Source organism: Hipposideros armiger, unplaced genomic scaffold, assembly GCF_001890085.2.
Source record: "Hipposideros armiger isolate ML-2016 unplaced genomic scaffold, ASM189008v1 scaffold_54, whole genome shotgun sequence".
Taxonomy (NCBI): domain Eukaryota; kingdom Metazoa; phylum Chordata; class Mammalia; order Chiroptera; family Hipposideridae; genus Hipposideros; species Hipposideros armiger.
Genome location: NW_017731404.1, coordinates 620,065 through 638,998, shown reverse-complemented (window position 1 = coordinate 638,998; position 18,934 = coordinate 620,065). Strand labels below are relative to the sequence as shown.

The 18,934-nt window shown below is 42.7% G+C and overlaps 1 protein-coding gene across 3 annotated transcripts in view; it reads right to left on the bottom strand.

Moving 5' to 3' along the window:
• Positions 1-18,934, bottom strand: part of ARFGEF2 (ARF guanine nucleotide exchange factor 2) — an 81,951-nt gene that overhangs the window by 23,666 nt on the left and 39,351 nt on the right. For all 3 annotated transcript variants that reach the window (XM_019640940.1, XM_019640941.1, XM_019640942.1), the window contains exons 15-26: positions 17,365-17,476; positions 16,616-16,821; positions 13,880-13,964; positions 13,608-13,779; positions 12,838-12,989; positions 11,649-11,777; positions 10,490-10,648; positions 9,668-9,815; positions 8,405-8,504; positions 5,758-5,798; positions 5,490-5,659; positions 1,606-1,757 (exon numbers count right to left, since the gene is read on the bottom strand). In XM_019640940.1, coding sequence (XP_019496485.1) covers positions 1,606-1,757; positions 5,490-5,659; positions 5,758-5,798; positions 8,405-8,504; positions 9,668-9,815; positions 10,490-10,648; positions 11,649-11,777; positions 12,838-12,989; positions 13,608-13,779; positions 13,880-13,964; positions 16,616-16,821; positions 17,365-17,476 — 1,626 coding nt within the window. The remainder of the gene's footprint in view (positions 1-1,605; positions 1,758-5,489; positions 5,660-5,757; positions 5,799-8,404; positions 8,505-9,667; positions 9,816-10,489; positions 10,649-11,648; positions 11,778-12,837; positions 12,990-13,607; positions 13,780-13,879; positions 13,965-16,615; positions 16,822-17,364; positions 17,477-18,934) is intronic.

Below are 18,934 nucleotides of genomic sequence, written 5' to 3'. Positions count from 1 at the left end.
GCACGCTGCTTTGCCCCATGAGGCCCCACTCTCCTCAGGCACGCAGTCCCAAACATAGGAGAGTATTTTTGTGTATATGCTAAAATCAGGAGTGATGCCAGATTCTGGAAGGGGCTTAATTTTGGTCTCTTAAAATAAGCAATAAGGTGAAAATACAGACACCAAGAGAAAGAGAGACATGCCAAGTAGACTTTTCTGCAGCCCTTTTTTTTGCTACCCCAAAAGGCCCACATTGGCTGAAAGCCTTCGAGCTTGTGAGCTTTCGTTTTCTTTTTAAAAACAATGATCCAAGCAGATGTGGAGTACACTCTGTCAGGATGGGGCAGACATAAAGGATTATGCCCCAAAGTCATCCTTGACATTTCCTTTTATCGTCCCCACCACGACCCCCAGCTAATTCATCAGCACCTGCTGCAGGCTTGGCTTTCGAAATGCATGCAGACTCCAATCCCACGGCGCCCGACTCCCCACTGCTATCTCCTTGGTCCAAACTTGGACGACTGTCATGGCTGCCTAACTCATCCCCCTGCTTATTTTCCATGGAAAAATGCAGGATGATCCTCTAAAATATGTCAGATCATTTCACTTCTCTGCTCAAAAGCCTCCAATGGCTTCTGTCTCTCACAGAGAGCAAGCCAAAGTGTTTACAAAGGCCGACAGTTCCCACATGACCCAGGCCCCCTGCTCTTCTTGGGACCTCTTCTTCCAGGACTTTCTGCCTTGTTCACTCGCCCCAGCTGCACTGGCCTCCTTGCTGCTCCAAGCACATCCTGCCACAGACTTTGGCTCTCTCTGTTCCCTCTACTCCTAACACTCTTCCCAAGACCACACAGAGCTGCTCCTGGCTTGTTTCACGTCGCTTTACCAAACACAGCTCAGTGCACTGCCCCGTATAAAGGAGTGATTCTACCCTTATCCCCTTATCTGGATTTAATGTTCTATAGAGCAATGATCACCAATGATTTACTCAACATTTATTTGTTTACCTATCTCACTGGAATATAAACAGGGGTTTACTTTTTAATTTTATTATGGAAAATTTCAAACGTATATAAAAGTAGAGAGGATAGGGTACTGAACACCTGTATACCCATCACCCAGCTGCAACCATGATCAAATCAGGGCCAACCGAAAACTGGTTTTTCACTGTTTCTTTTATTGCTGTATGCGTGGCACGTAGAATAGGACCCAGCAGGTAAATACAGGCCAAGTGAATGAATGAAGAGGGTGACTGCTGCAGAGGGATAGCCGCCCTGACCTTTTATCACCTCCAGGGGGCAGAAATGTTGGGCCACATAATCCTTGACCTTGTCGGAGGCTGTGTCAGCAGTGGCTCTCTCTCTGACCTCCCTCAGCACCAGCCTCAGGAAGGACGTGTGCTACATTTCTACTAGTTGCAGTGGTGTAATCTGTCCTATGGGAAAGGTCACACGCAGACCTTAGGGTGGTTTACTTAGAGACAATAGGTGCAGAGCACAGTCTGTTCATTTTATTTGCTTCCAGCAACAAGGGAGGGAAAAATTAATCCCATGGTTAGTGGTAGAAGGTCTTTAGAGGCCCCCAATGGGCAATTTGACCAAGGGTCTTTCAGAACAATGCACATACCTGTTTTTCTTCATGATATGCTCAAAGGGCCTCAGAAAATCTTTCTGGAAACGGAAGTTGGCTAATTCTCCCTTCTCAAGAAACTTCATGGAGAGTTGCCTTAATGAGTCAACAGCAAAGATAGCCACATCTTCATTAGGGTTACAGCCAACCTGAGCGGGAACAGGAAGGAAGATGAAACAGGCAGAGTGCAGTAATGTGAATGTGGGGCTCTCAACCTCAAAAACGGACAGACTGCCTTTAAAACCAATGCCCTGGGAAAACACACCAAAGGAGAAAATAAATGGTATTTTGTGACTATGACCTGTACAATTTTGTTTTAAGTTTAATGATGAAAAATCAGTATTGCACATTTAATTAGAAGTGCTTTCAAAATGTGCTATTTGTTAAAAAATTGTGGCAAAATGTTAAAAAAATGTACCATCATAACCATTTTTAAGTGCACTGTTCAGTAGCGTTAAAGACATTCACGTTGCTGTGAAACCAATCTTCAGGACTCTTTTCATCTTGCAAAACTGAAACTCTATACCCAGGAAACAACAGTTCTCCATGTGCTATTTAATTTTATCTGACTACACACTAAAGGTCAAAAGATGTTAAGGTCTCGGTAAAGACCTTTCATACTTGCCCTGTCACCTAACGCAAATGATTATAAATGAACAGCATCAGCCTTAAAAACTTCAGCAAAAATATGGAGGCTTTTCAATTTCCTTAAAACTGTACTTGCCTATGGTGCACCTACTTGTAGGGACTGCAGTTACGGGTGTATGTTCGGTTAGTGCTTCTCTGACATCTCCCTCAGGAAGAATCCCAGCAGAGTCTCTGCCGAGGGAGCTGGACCACTGGGCAGGAGCCTGCTCCAAGTGAGAAATTTCCCTGACATGTGGTCTGACCTGAACATGTTTTATTGTTAAAGAAAGGCAGGCTACAATATCTTTTTTCCAAAAAAAAAAAAAAAAAGGAAGCATCAATAGGAAAATGGCTACATAACGGTATGTTCATATACGTGGAATTACATTCAGCAGTTAGAAAGAATGAATGAATCCAGCCTTAAAATAAAGGAGGAAATTCTGTCACATGATACAACATGGATGACCCTTGAGGACGTTATGCTAAGTGAAATGAGCCAGTCATGAAAGGACTCCACTTATATGAGGTACCTAGAGTTGTCAAGTTCACGCAGACAGGAAGGAGAATGGTGGTTGCGAGGTGCTGGGGAGAGGAAGGGTGGCGAGTTGTTGTTTAATGGGTACAGAATTTTGGTATTGCAAGATGAAAAGAGTTCTGGAGATCGGTTGTACAATGATGTTAATGTACTTACCAGACTCCTGAACTGCACATTTATAAATGGTTAAAATAGAAAATTTTCTTATGTATATTTTACCACAATCAAAAAAAGTAAATTCATATATGAGAACATAGTTAAGTCTTTACAATTCCTTGCTCAGTGGAAGAAGCAGGTCATAAAATGACATCTGTGTAATACTATTTATTTTTTTAAAAAAGCAAAACAAACCAAGACAGTTACTGCTACTGCTGTGAGTTCCTACATATATACGTGTACAGAAAAACGTCTGGGGGGACATATACCAAACTGATAAGAACAACTATCTTTCAGGAGGGTCCTGTTGGGGGTGGTGACGGTCAAAGATGCTTAGCTGTAATTTTTGTTTAAGGTGTTCATGTAATGTTCATGTATAGTACTTAGAGACTAATAAAAGAGAATATTTCCTTCCTAAAAATCCAGGAGGATTCAGGAATTCCTGCTTCAGGAACACACACCATGCTCTCTGTGCAGCTTTGAAAACCCCAGGACACATATGTGCCCCAGTTTAGATGAGAAGCATGTGGCTGTTGCAGGGACTCGGCTAAAATCCTGAGAGCTAGGTTACAGCTGTGCGCAGCCATCCAGCTCTTCAACCTACGGGGTTCTCATGCACTCCAGTTCCCAAGGGGAAGCAGAATATCCTCCCGAGGTGGTGGAAAGAATGATGGGCCCCCGAGTGAGCGACTGAGGTTTCCACAGCTTTGTGCTTAACAGCACTGACTGGATGTAACGGACATTTGTAATGACACTGACAACCATGAAATGTCTACTTATTATCTGCCAGCCTATGTCCCAAGCTTGCCCATGAGTGACCCATAGACAACTGAGAACTGAGACGTAAAGTGTCTTGACAACAGAATCGCAAGTGGGAAAAGTAATCTGTACAAACTGATGTTCCTTCTCCAAAAAGAAGTCCCACTAAGCATGAAAGCTAGGCATTGAAAAATTGGGAATGGTTGCCAAAAACACTTTTGGATAATCATTTCTGAGAGGTAAAAAAGGATTCCACAACTGTTAGCCAAAAGATCTGTGGAATGACAATGTTTGTTCTAGCTTAGCTGTCACAGGCTTGGTCAAGAATACAAGCTACAGTCATGGTAATAGTTCATGTTTTCTTGCTAAGAAGTTCATATCTGTTATGTCAACTGGTCCACTAAGAATGTATTTACCCAGAATAGTGGGAAAGAGGGCTGCTGAGTGAGCTGATCACTTTAGATGACAGTGTTACCATTCACTCAGCAGCAAACAGTTGCCCTGGGTCATCTGCAGGCTCTGCGGCTATCTCCTCACTGAGGGTTCAGATGACAGGTCACCTCCAGAGATGCCTGACACACTGTAGTGCCTGCCCCTTTACCATCTGTTATTCTCTATACAATGCGGGTGAGCTCCATGAGGACAGGGGCCTCACCTGTCCACTGCCTGGTAGCGGCACCCAGGTAGTCTGTTACACAGGTGGTGTGAGATACCTTACTTTGCGCCGATAGCAAACAAAGTAAATAAAGAGCTCGGATTAGTGATGAATCCAGTTAGAAGCAAGACTATGTCTGACCACACCTCATTGCACAGGCTGGCGGCTGCCCGTGACAGCCAACAGTGCCCGACTCTTCCTTAATCTGCATTCAGTGGCATCACACTGCTGGATTCAAATCGGGCTGGTGGGGTATTTCCACCACAGAAACTGGCAGGTGCTACTAGTCCTTCATCAGCACTCTGCTGTTTGTTCCGTGTTCCCATGGCAGACTACTTCTTTTTATGATTTTCTTCTATTCAATGCAGAGAGAGTGACTCTCTTTTGAATAAGTTGTTTTTTACTAACACTATTTTTAAGCATCTGTATTACAACTCTTTACCTCTGGGCCTGAGAACATTTTTTTACATCATGAACTGTTTTTTGTAGGAAACAGTGTTGTTACTTTTCCATTATGAAGCAAATGACATGACAGATAAATACATACACAAAGGTAATACATGTATATTCTTCTGATTTCCTTTTATTTGGTCACAATATGTGTGGATGTGTCTATATGTAGGGCATGAAACCTCTAAAGGAGAGAAAGAAGTTTAGTCTGGTTTTCTGTCAGTAGCTCTCAGTTTCAGAACCCAGAAGTCTCTGGCTTGTTTCTGATGTAAAATAAATGTTCCTTTCTTCGACAAAGGTTTCAGAAGTGTGGTGGAAACGGGAGCCAGAACATAAGAGGTGGTAACATTCAGTAGTGAAACTATACCAAACATAACTTAATCTCTGGTCACTCAGAAAGCACTTCAGGGTTGCTCAATGCTTTCAAACACCCGTGTTTGTCCAGCGACTAGAATGACCTTTGTGGTTCTACAGCCTGGATCTGGGTATTGAAGTAGTATCAACACACTGGATTTTTTTCTTTATTCTCCTTGAGTTCTATTCACATGTAAGTATGCGATTACTCCTACTGAGCTGCCCTTGACTCCACAGGGAAAATGAATTGCAGGCACCTAAACTCTCGACCCACTTCTTTTCTGAACTTAGCAGCTTGCCTTGTTTTGGACAGCGATGGAGTGGTGTCTGAATCTGAAGAGTTACCTTATTGAAGTGATCTCCGATCACTTGCCATATTCGGGACCACTGCAGTCGGATCCGATTCATGTTGTAGTAGGATATCTCCACAATCTTCTGCAAGCTGAACATGCGGGGATGGTGGGGGGAAGCCAGCTCGTCCATGGACACGGCACACAGCCAGCGGACAAAGTCAACTACAGGCCAGACCCAACAACACACACGAGGCCTCATTAGTAATGGTCAGTCACAACATGAGGCTTCTGTAGCTGTCACAGGCGAGTCAAATACATACCTATGGCATTTCCATCCAGTCTGGTAGATCCAGTAAAAATTCTAGAAAGACAAGTCCAGACATAACAAAATAAAAATTAGATTTGGAAGCCTAAGTTGCAATTTCAAACAGAAAAGGCAGAAAGGAAACATTTTAGGTTTGGCACCTCCACTAAAACAAATGAGGCATCAGAGGTGTAGAACTGGTCAATGAACTGAGTTTAGAACAGAAATGCCTAAACTTATAGAAAGAGAAAGTGACACATCAGGGCAGGGGGAAAGAGTCAAAATATAACAGCAAGTGATGTCATGACAGTGAGAGTGGCAAAGTGAGGGCCTCCAAAAGCTGCTCCTCCAATAAGAGCAAAAAACGACCAAAGTTGACTTTTTCAGAAATGACATTTGGAAATTACCAAAGGCTTGTAAAACCGTTTATTCAAGAAAAATGGCTGAACCTCAGTAAGAATAATGAACACTGTGGCATTTTAACTCAGCTTATTTCCATTACCCTCTTCCCAGCACCACAGGATTCTTGAAAACCAATAGCTCCGAAATGACAGTAGCTGTGAAAGCAGCAGCCTGGCAGCCATTAGAGAGAACAGAACAGCCTTGGAGTTTCCCCCAAAACACCCTTCTCAGAGAATTGACGTTGTCTGACTTGCCTGGCAGTGCCCTGGAAACCCCCATTTGCAGGATTTGTCTTTATTTCACCTGACTCAGACCTCATTCAGCGGGAATAGCCTATTCCCAAAAGGTTTTATGAAAAGAACCAGTGATAACTGTTTAACACTGCAGTTTCCTGAGGTGGCAATACCATTTGGGGCAAATGAGGACTTGGCCAAAAATTCAAAAGAAAAATTGGGCATGAGATGTCCGTGGGAACTTTAAAAAGCCCCAACATATTCCTGCAAACCTAGATGGCCATCGCATGTGTAAGGCTTTGCATACACCCCGGAAAGATATGAGAAGGCCCTAGGCGCTTGTCTTTGGTTGGCCTTTGGTTCTACGTGGGTGACAAGTGAAGGCAAAGGCAGAGTTGTAAACTGCTAGAAAATGAGAAAATACCCATTCAACACAAAAGGTGGCAGTAACAATGGAAGAACAGGAGAACAAAAAAGACATAATACATTTAAAAACAGCAGACATAAGTCCTACCTTATCAGCAATTATAATAAATTTAAAGAGGCTAAATCCTTTAATCCAAAGGAAGACATTGGCAGAATGAATTAAAATAAACGTGATCCAACTACAAGTTATCTTAAGAGGTTCACTTTAGATTCAAAGACACAAATAGGTTCAAAGTAAAAGTATGGAAAAAGATATACATACAAACAGTAACCAAAAGAACTAGAGTGGTTGCGCTAAGATCCGACAAAATACACTTAAACAAAAATCACTACTACAAAGACTATTTCATAATCTGTCAAGAAAACATAATAATTATAAACACATATGCATCTAACAACAGAGTCCCCAAATATGAAGCAATAAAAGAGAACTGAAAGGGAGAAACAGATTGTTCAACAATATCCAGAATTGGCAAATCTATAGACAGAAAGTAGATTAATGATTGACTGGTTGGGGAGGAAATGGGGAGTGACTGCTAAAAAGCATGGGGCATCTGTGCAGGGTGATGAAATGTTCTGAAATTAGAAAGTGGTGATGACTGCACAACTCTGAATACATTAAAAACCACTGAATTGTACATTTTAAAGGAGTAGATCTTATGGTATGTACGTTAAAAATTAATGAAAAATGTAAAAAGGTACTAGCACACGAAGAGGTGTTGGGCAAACTTGCTATTGTCCACTGTCTGCTAAGGCAGAGAAACAGGAAAAAAAATAAGAGTGGAAGAATAAACATTTTGTTCTGTTAGCCTAAACCTAACTGAAAAAAGTGGGGGAAGCCCATCAAAAGTACGTTATAGATAATCTCTGTTGGAGAGAAGCGGAGAAGCAACGGAAACAAGGTAATCAAAGTAGGCTGATAAAGAATTTAAATACCGAAAGGACTGTTCTGAGAGCAATACAAATCATGTAAAAAATTTTACACTGCTATCATCTCAAAACTATCTACATTGAATGCACTGGGATAGGTCATTAACTTAATGAAGAGCAGTGTATGTGATTATTCAATGGTAATTTTCAGGAGTTTGTTGATTTTAAGAAAATTCACATTTTAAGCATTGGTACCTAATGGATGTCTTCAAATAAGAAAACACCTACATTTCTCCTGTATGTTTAGTTTCAAGTAAACAGGAATAATGGAAAGATTTTTGAGGAAAAAGAACCTGTCAACTCTCACTCATGTTTTATATCCTAAAACCTTGAAATTTTTTTAAAAAGTTAAGTTCTACTAAGGAAACAAGGTTAACTTAAAACATCGGCACAGGTAAACACTCTTATTTCTGGTATAATTTGGTCACAATGTTAAAGTTATAATTGGTTTTTAAAAGGTCATAATGCAACTCAAGGTCAAAATTCAAATGAATGTGAAGGTCATTATTAGTTGTGGATCATGTGTGCCACTTTCAATCTTTCTTAGTGAGTGACCTGGAACTGACACCACTTACAACAGTCAAACATATTAGGAACCATTCACATCCAGTAACCACCCAGGAGACGCCAGGCCACTGGCTAGTCCAGCTTCACGGGAGAAAAAATCATTACCTGTCGACAGCCACGACCACACTCTGCGAGCTGGTCTCACCAACCGATTCCTGGAAGCTGGCCATCTGTCTTTTATCCACTCCACCGCCCACCAAGTTACCTGAAACACAATGTGCAAAATCAACAGCGCTTCAAAAGCAGCCACGGATCAAGAACAAAGTATCCTGTAGCATCACTATGCAGAGACAAGAGACAGACATGAGAAACGTCTGCAGGCGAAAAACCCCTTGACTGATGACAGAATAAAACTAAACGTGGGTTTTGGCATTTGGCTTTTAAAATGCATTCTTTTTATAAGCTCCCTTGCTTCTATCAAGCAACTTTCTTGATAGTCTTTTACATTTTTATACTATTAAGTGCCTACATTAAGGAAAACAAATTGGAATGGACTGGTACTAACCCAGAACTCCTAAAACATGTGATGGCTTACACCTGCTGAAGGTTCAGTGTGCTTTCTGGGATTCCACTCCTGATGTCCTCATGTGTACCCTAAGAAGTAGGTGCTATGACAGCCCCCATTTTCAGGGTTCATGCTTCTAACCGTTGGATGTACTATTCCAACCACTGTACGTGGGACCTAGGAGGCTGGCTACTCTCTGCAACCAGGTGGCCTGGGTTTGAAACCTCCCTCGGCCACTTCCTTGCAGTGTGACCTTGCTCAAGCCACATCACCCCCTATGCCTCACTTTCCTTCTTCATTTATAAAATGGGGATAACAGCACAAGGATTAAATGAGTTAAAAAATATAAAAACTGAGAGCTTAGAATGTGGTCTCCCATGTTTGTTTGCCCTATTTACTATCGTTACTGGTTTATACCACCGACAAGTGATTCTATCAATCCAAGATAGAGCCAGAAATAGTTCTACTTTCACAAAGATACCATTTAATGAGTCCCCCAAATGAACATGGAAGAGATGCTGACTCTACCTTTTAAAACTGAGAGATACACACGCCCACTCCAATAGCAGGTACCGAAGCTGTAGCCTTTCTAAAGCAAATGGCTTTCCCTCCCAAGTACAGTGATATGTCTAGAAAGAAGAGTAATGCACCCTGCTGATTTTGATAAAATCAGCATTTTCCCGACTGTTTAATCACAATTAAGATTGCTGAGGCAGCATTTCCACTCCCACTAATAAACAGATTATCAGCTGGCACAGAAGGAAGAGACAGTTTACGCGACAGTCCTGATGAGACAAGAAGTGTTTCACGCCGGTTAACCAGAGAATCCCCGTGATAGCCAGCTGTGGGGGCTGGTGTCTTACCCAGGCCAAGGCCCATGAACTCTTCTCCTGCCAGCGTGTGGCCCTTCAGGCTCCCCTCTCTTTCACGCCCAGACCCAGACAGGTAGCGGGTCTTCACACCGGTTCCTATCAGCTGAGCGAGCTCCAGCTGGCTGATGCATTTCAAGATCTAACAACAACAAAAAAAGCATGAAGAAACCGAGTTCCCACTTTACACCCTGAAAAGAACGTTATAGTCTTAAGTGAGTCATTAAAGAGTTCTTTGAAACACACAGCTTTTCAGGTGAGAATAAAATCTGAGGGACTCAGGAGGGCTTCCCTAGTCCTGGCGAAGCAACCCAGAGTGTGGGGCTTTACTTCTTTTTTTTTTTTTAACTAGTAAAAAGGGAAAGAGAAAATGAGCAAAAAGAAAAGCTGGTCCAATGGAGTCATGCCGTATAGATGTTTAATTATGCAAGTTTAATAAGTGCACAATAAAGAAAGAAAAAGTATTTGACGGGAGCAGGGGATTCCACCCGCCATGCCACTAAGTACACCATCTAGTCTGACTTAGCCACCCCCACCTCCCTTCTACTCTATACAACACACGAGCCTCCCTGCTGCTCCTTTAAGTTGGCATGTCTAGTCATACCCCAGGGCCTTTGCACTTGCTGCTCCTTATACCTAGAACGTGTTCCTTATGCTCTTCCCTGTGGCTCACTCCTTAAGATCTCAGCTCACACGTGTGTCCCTCAGAGAGATCTCCCTTGACCACCTGGAAATCACACACCCTCCCTGGCCACACATTTTTGTTTTCCTTAACTTAAGAAAAGGCAATTACCAGGCTTTCAAAGAGACACACACCTCGTGCCAGGAATTCCCAAGGTAGTTGCCATCGGTGTGAGCCACTGTAATAAGTGTCTTGATGGTGTCGATATTTTTCTGCTTCATTTCTGTGATGCTGGAGCTGGCCGTGAGCAGGGAGAAGCGAGCCAGAGCCTGAACGTAGGCATCTCGTTCCAGCTGTAACACAAGTGCAGGGGAGAACAGTGAGATCCCGCCCTCAGCGGGTCACCTCTTCTCATCTGTGGGGCTGGCGCACGGGGCTTCTCTGATACCGTCTATACACATATCGACAGGCTTTGTGCCCATTAACACGCCCGTTATTCCATGCTGGTGCCCTCTGGCTATCGGAACATCCCACGAGGCTCCCTACACACCACATGTTTGAGAACTAGCCCTCTCCTGTCCAGCTGACCTCAAACTTATGGTCCTGTTCCATTCCCTTTGGAGGAAGCAAGGGAGGAATCTGTTCAATGCTAAGATTGTCACATAAATTCTAGTATCTGCAACAATCCTGCAAGGTAGGTCTACTTCTTTAAGTTTACAAATGTCTTAGAGAGAAGTTAGCCGGGCCAGTGTCACATGGCTAGGGAAGTAGCAAAGCTGGGCACTGAAACCCAGATGGTCTGATGTCAAAGCCTACAGTCTTGGTACAAAAGAAAACATCTTAACTATAAAATAAATGGAAGCAGGAGACTGAGTTTTTCAAAATAAATGGGTGCAAATTCTCCCTGACTTAGAAAATGAATGAGCTTGATAATGTCCTGATTTCATAACAGTTTGAGGACAGTATTTTATTTGCTTGAATTTCCCAAGATTCCAAAGGTTTACCGACATAGTCATTTTGTATTGAACTATTTATTTGTTTCCCCCAGACAAGACTTGGATATAAGGGAGATTATAATAAAAATTGATTTTAAAAGGATAAATAGTATTTTAAGCACTGGGGCAGGCAAGTAATGCACATCAAATCCAGTCAAGCAGTTTGGACTTGCAAAGAAAAGTTTTTCAATCTTAAAAACCTTTCAAAGAAAGTTTGAATCCAAAGCTCCATTCCTGGTGCCCCCCACCCCCCACCCTCAATGATGCCGTTGCCAGCACAAATCTGTGGGCTGCTTCTCAGCGGGCATGCGTAAGGAGCTTGCTGAGGCTTTCTGGCTAATTGCTAACTCACACCCACCTGCATTCCGAAGATGCACGCGATCCGGATTGCACACCGGATGCCTTCTAAGCACAGGGAAGCCACTTCGGTGTCATCGCAGTTTTGCAGTCCGATGCTATAGGCAGCCAACAGTGGCGTCCACACCAGCTACCAAGGAAGGAAGGTTTCAATAACATCCAGAATTTCAGCGTGCAAAGAGCACTTAGAGGCCACACTGTTAAGTTATGAGCACAGCTAGGATGCCAAGTTCACTGCTATTTTGATTTTAATCTATTCCACTCACAATATAAAATGGCTCCTCCTAAACTGTGGTCAAAGCTTACACTATAGATGTGCCATGTACTAGATGTACAGTTCAAGCGGAAGGATGGTAAATGCATGGTTAGTGTGCCACCACTAGGCCCACCTGTGTTCATGGCAGACATCACTGATCAATCAGAGATGTCTGCTGAGTCTATTCAAGGCTTGAGAATCCTTCTTTATACAGTACAGCAGGCAACCATTACCAATCAGAGGCTGGCATGCAAAATAAAATCTATAAACAACTTATGTTTTATAAACTTAGCTTATTAAAAGATCCCTAATTCAATTATTTAGACTTTACTTTTCCTCCAATTTTCTTACAAATTCCCTGAAAAGAAAAGCTCACAAAAATCTAGAATTGATCAACAGGATACTGACAGTAACTATAAAAACATCTTAGAGAAAAATGAATGCTATGTATATAGAATGAGCATGTATCTTTTCTAGACATTTTAAAAATAGAAAGGCCTTAGGATATTGTCTTTTACTTCCACCCAGTGATAAACTAACCTTGAGGCACTGAGGTGAGATGTCACAATAAAACTCTCTCTTTTGCCTGAATAATCATTAATTCATTCAATCCCCCTAGCAGCCCTTACAGCAACCCTGTACTGGTCCCCATTTTACAGATGATGAACAGAGAGTGGCTGAGTAACCTGACTGAGGAACAGGGTTCCAACCCCCACATTCTGACTGCAGAGCCCATGCTTTTGGCAGGTGCAGGCATACCCCAGAAGCATTAAAAGGCTTTCTAGGAAGGACTTGCTGTAGTTATTGTTCAGAAAGCAATGCCCAGACCTGGCGTCTCCTCAATCTCTTCACTGTTATACACTTGCTGGTTAGCCTCCAGCTGGTCAGCTCCAGAAGTGGGCTTAGCCACGTCCTAACTTCTCAGGATACTCACTTTGAACATTGGCCGGACGTGGTCCAAGTGAGTGGCGCTCGTAAACGGGGCTTTGGCGTGGCTCACAGCCTCCATCAGAGCTTTGGCTGTTTTGGCCATTTGTTCCATCTCCACATTGTACAGCAGCCGTCGCTGCTTTTCACTAGCTACATCTACAAGGAAATAAGAGAAGAATAGCAGCTAACGCTCACTGAGTGTTTGCTAAGGGCCAGACGCTGCTTCAAAAGATTTAAAATGATTAACTTACAAATCCAACCAACCACCTCATGAGTCTGTTACAAATATTGTTACCATTTTACTGATGGGTAAAAATGAGGCACAGAGTAGTTAAGTAACTTGCCCAGGGTCACGCAGCAAATAAGCAGCAAATAAGCAGTAGAGCTGGGACTTGAACCCAAGCAGTGTGGCTTTAGAGACACTACACTCTGCTGCTCTCAAACAAAGAAACTGATAGCTTCCCAGGAGCCTTAACCAACAGAATTCTAATCAAAGTCAGAACCACCACCATTGGTATTAAAGCAAGGTTTTAAGGAACATTTTTGGGGAGTAATTTAGCTTTCAGATTATTTATTTTAAATTCCCTGTTGAAATTAATCACAAATCTAGCAAGATGGTGATATGAGAGAACCAATATAATCACAATAATTAACTTAATCACATTTCTCATTCAGATATCTAGATATGCAAATTAATCATCAGGGAGTCTAATCATGCATTGTAATACACTCAAAAACTATAATTAACAGAAATAATTTGCCATTAGACCTTACTCTGCTTAGTAGATTTGGTTGCGATCGTATGCTCTTTAGTTTCTTTCATTGCAATTTTCTTGCCTTCTATCTCTTCATAGATGCTCGAGAGATACTCTTCTGGTAGATCTTTACTATCGTTGATGCCCCGATTCATTTTAATATACTGCTCTTTTGTCATTTTATTTTTTACCTGAAATTAAAAAAAATTTTTTTTTAATTTAGAAAACACCCAATGGCCCAAATAAAGCTACTTATTTAGCTACAATATATAAATCATGAATATATGTTACCTGAGGGCTGTGCAAGTCTGTAGTTAGCATAATAATCGAATACGCTAGGACATACGCAGTGTCGGCACTAGCAAACAGAGTTTGCCTGGAAGAAAAGATTCCAGATGTCAGAACGTGCATGGAGATGAGGCTGGGATGGTCCACTGCTAACAGACACACGTCACTAAAGGCAGGCTGACTACTCCACGTGGTGCCAAACTAGTCAAGAGTTTTCAAGCTTTCATCATCACTGATTGACAAGCAAAGGCCCAGAGTATAGAGAAATCTAATTAAGAATATGTGTCAGCTTTAGACTTCTTTGAAGAAAGTAGTTTCAAGCCAGGTTTTAAGGAAGGTCCCCAAGTAGCCTCCAGGGCCAGGGACTAGGGTGAGGCACCCCCACTGCTGGGTGTTGATCCTGCAGTGCACAACCCCGAGTGAGACCCTTCGTATTCTGCACACTTAGCGCCTCACTTGCCTCACCATGGCCCTGTTCCTGACAGCGCCTACTACGTGCTGGCACTGGGTAAAAGATGACTGAAACTACTGTCCAGTTAGTAGCTATTTACAGTTTACATTATCCACTATCATATATAACAGGAGAAATACAAAGGAAATATTTACATATTCTAAGCGGTATGTTGGTGAAGTCTGACTTCTTTGTCTTAGGCAACAAAATAAAGACAAAAACCTGTAGATACACAGCCTCACAATACGTGAGGCTAAAGCCAGAAAACTGGTCTGTCCAAATTGCCCCCGAAAGGAAAGGGAGAAATTCTGAAGAACACACGAAAGGTCTGCACTCTAATGTGAAATTCAACTGGGTCACATATTTACTGATTAAGGGAAACAGACCAAGGTCTCCAGGTCCACACGGGAGATACAGGCAGACCTCGGATACATCACAGGTTAGGTGCCAGACCACCACAACAAAGCAAACATCGCAATAAAGCAAGTCACACGAATTTTTTGATTTCTGAATGCATACAAAAGTTACATTTACACTATACTGTAGTTTATTAAGTGTGTAATAGCATTATGTACATACATGTATATATCTCCATCCTAATTAAAAATTCTTCATTACTAAAAAGTGTTATCTATCGTCTGAGCATTCAGTGAGTCAAAGCCTTTTTCCTAGTGGAGGGTCTTGCCTTGATATTGATGGCTGCTGACTGATCAGGGTGGTGGCTGCTGATGGCTGGGGTGGCTGTGACAATTTCTTAGGTAACTGTCTGGCTCAAGTGGCCTCGCTTTTGGCCTGTCTTGGCTTTTGATGTGCTTTCCTCGATAAGCATAATCATTTCTAGCTTTTGATTTAAAGTGAGAAATGTGCAACTTTCCTTTTCACTTGAACATTTAGAGGCCATTATATGGTTATTAATTGGCCTAATTCAATAGAGTTGTGTCTCAGGGAACAGGGAGGCCCGAGGAGAGGGGGACGGGTGCGGGACAGCCAGTCAGGGGAACAATCAGAACACACCCACTTATTAAGTTCGCTGTCTTATATGGGTGCAGTTCATAGCTCCCCAAAACAATTATAATAGTAACATCAAAGATCACTGATCACAGAACACTGTAACAAATATAATAACAATGAAAAAGTGTGAAATATTGTAGATTACCAAAACGTGACGACAAATGAAGTGAGCAAGTGCTGTTGGAAAAATGGTGCTTGCTCACAAACTTGCTCAAAGCAGGGTTGCCACAAATCTTTAATTTGTAAAAAACACCGTTATCTGCGAAGTGCACTAAACGAGGTATGCCCGTATGTTGAAAGTGAAACATCTAATTATGTCTTCACAGCAAATTCTAGTGTCCACCTGGTTAAAATGACCAGATGGTGCCTTTGCTGACCATGCCACCCCATGGGGACAGCTTGCCGTGCGTGCACTTGGAGGACTGGGACCAATGAATATGAAAACCAAGTTGGCCTGAGAGGCAAAAGTGTTACCAAATGTTTCTACTGAACAATTCCACATCATGTTCACAGTATATTCAGACATCCTTAACTTCATGTCCAGGGGAAAGAGCAGAGCTGCTGAGTTCGCTCAGCTCATATTTTGTCCTGGCTCTGCAATTTAGTAGCTGATTAATCTTGGACAGGTTGTTCAATCCCCCAGTCTGTTCCCTCATCTGTAAAACAGGGAAGCTACTCCCGAGCTCACCATTCATTAAACGCAATGCACATAAAGCTCATGGCATGGCTGACACCAGGAGGTGTTTTAATAAAGGTTAGCTCTCTTTTCAATTTCCACTTCCTACAAAAACATGAACTACCAGAAAAGGCCCTAAGATGAAACTATGTACTTGGGAGGATTTTATTAGTTATATAACCATTTTTGTAACCCACTCATCAGTACATAATTAAAGGAAAACTAAAATGCTTGAGCTCTCCCCCACATATTAAATCAGGGGGTTGTTCTTGATTAGGGAAGAGGTGCCCAAGGGCCTCCTCTCAACCCATAAAACTACCCTTTAATTATAATTAACAGTGTGGGCTCAAGCTGGGATCTTGGGCAGGTTACTTAGCTCTCAGGTCCTCCATCTCATTGTCTGTAGAAAGGGGACACAAATAGCTGTGTTGAGGCCTTACGTGAGATAATTCTGTAGCACAGCGCCTGGCACATGGTGAACAGAAACTTCAGTTGCTTGGCACAGATTCAGAAAGATTAAACTCAACCCCTACCAAACTAAGATTAGTGTTCTGATGTAGGCAAAAAGATGACGTGGGAGGGACTTAGACATGGCGCTCACCCCTGGTTGCACTCTATGTATCTTGCGGCAAACTTCTCCATTAATCGATCAATCTTCTGGGCTTCCCCAGGTAGGCGGAAACCTTCTAGAAATGTCCGCAGAGCTGAGACAAACTCCTTCTCATGGAAGTCAAGTTGGTCCACATAGGCATACATCACCTCCTTGTTGAACCTCGCGCTGTCTCCCAGAAAATCACCTACTTGGGTCTGAAACATACATAGTTACTCACAGCTAGAAATTGTCAAATACAAATGCACAGCGAAAGATACTTCAAAGGGGGGACGCAGAATACCCTGGCTCTACACACCCAGGACAGGCTAACCTGCTAGGAAAGCTGGGTGACTCCCCGAGCCTGTCCACCCTCCCCAAACACCCCAGGTTCAGTCTATCCTGCCACACACGAAAGAAGAGGAGGAGACACAAGAGACTTATAAATGGAGGAATGATGGGGTATGCTCAGGAGGGAGGTTAGTGGCAGGTGGACAGCCAGAAGCACAGTTTCCAGTCAAGGCACACTTCTAGCTATGATACCGTCCCATCAAATACACAACCACCTGGCAGAAGGCTAGTTTATTCCTTTCAAAGAGCTTTTGGCAAAAGCAGCTAAAAGGGATGAGTAGAACCACTATAAGCAGGAGTGTGGACAATATTGCACTCGGGTCAGACCATCTCTAGGTTAAAAGCCAGTAAGGTCTCAGACGTGCTCAATCCCCAGTCTCACAGAATAGAGGCCCAACCCCCAGGCTTACAGAATCGAGGCGCTCCTCCTGGTGCAGGAATTGGGCAATCTCTTCAATGGACGTTCCCAGCATGCCCTGCTCCTGGAGAAATTGGATCCCTCTCTTGGGTTTCTTGTTGAACCTGTTTCAAGAAGAGATAGCACACGGGTTGCTCATTTCAAAACTGAAAGGATAGAAATAGCTGGCATTTGAGGCAAGTCACAGTAACACCATGAACAAGTCATCATATATCAGCCAGGAAGGTCCTGTGTGTCTGGGTAGCTTTTCTGAACTCCAACTTTAATTTCTGACCTAGCTATAGCTAAGTCTGGTTGTCACCCAACATCCATTCTCCCCTTCTCCAACACTAATAAAACCTGGAATAAAAACTACATTTCCCTGCCTCCCTTAAACAAAGTACATCCATGTGATATAGTTCCGGCCAGTGAGGATATGGGCAGTGGTGTGGGCACTTCTCAAAAGGATCCTTAAACAAAGCTGACTTAGCTGGGAGGTATATTCTTTTTGCCCTTTCCCTCTTCTTCTCCAGAATATATGTGTGATGGCTGGTATTCCAGCAGTCATCTTAAACCATGAAGCAACGATGAAGATAAAACTGTGTTAAGGATAGTGAAGGGGTGGCCAGATAGCTCAGTTGGTAAGAGCGTGGGCTCTGAACAACAGGGCTGCCAGTTCGATTCCCATGGGTCAGTAAGCTGTGCCAGTAAGCTGCGCCCTCTATAGCTTAAAAAAAGAAAGGATAGTAAAGCAAAAAGAGAAAAATAGCCTGGGTTTCTGATGTCCGTAAGAGCCACTGGAACAGCCCTAGACTGCTCTTTTCTATTTCCTGTTAAAGGCAGGCAAACTTTCAACTACTGTATAAATTCACCTTGACATTTACCAGGCCATGCATTGGAGAATGACATTCGTATATGAGCACAAACTGTGGCAAGGGCTGTGAAGGAAGGGCATGAATAGGGTGCAAGAACAGAGAATAACTCGGACCTGTTCAGATAGTACGGTTACAAAGAGCCTCTTTGAGGAGGGCATGTTTTGCCACACCTAAAAATGAAAAAAGACCCAAGGGTATTCCAATCAGGGGGCGTGATAGCAAAACCAGCTTGAAATGTTCAAAACACGAAAATGCATCATGTGACTTAGGGGTATCGGCAGGACATGAGGTCAGCCAGAGGGGGAGGAGAGGCTGGATCAGGCTGTGATGAGAAAGTGGCAAACTGGGAATAACTTGAGGCAGCAGAGTGTTAAGGCCTGACATAAGCATTTAAAAGATTACTTTAGCTGCTGTGGGGGAAGAGGCTGAAGGGATGGAGGGATGGGGACAGTGGACATAAAGAGGGCAACACTTCATTCAAAAGTTGGACAGGATATGAGATTATGTGTGTATGTATTTTTGTGTGTAAAAGACTACAAATAAAACATTAAGATTTAACAATGATTGTAATGATAATGATATGGTTATATGGGAGAATGTCCTTATTTTTCTTTTTTTTTTTAAAGATTTTTATTGGGGAATTGGGGAAAGGGGAACAGACAAGTTGCTGTCGTTTTGTTCTTCAGTCTAGTTGTGGAGGACGTTGCT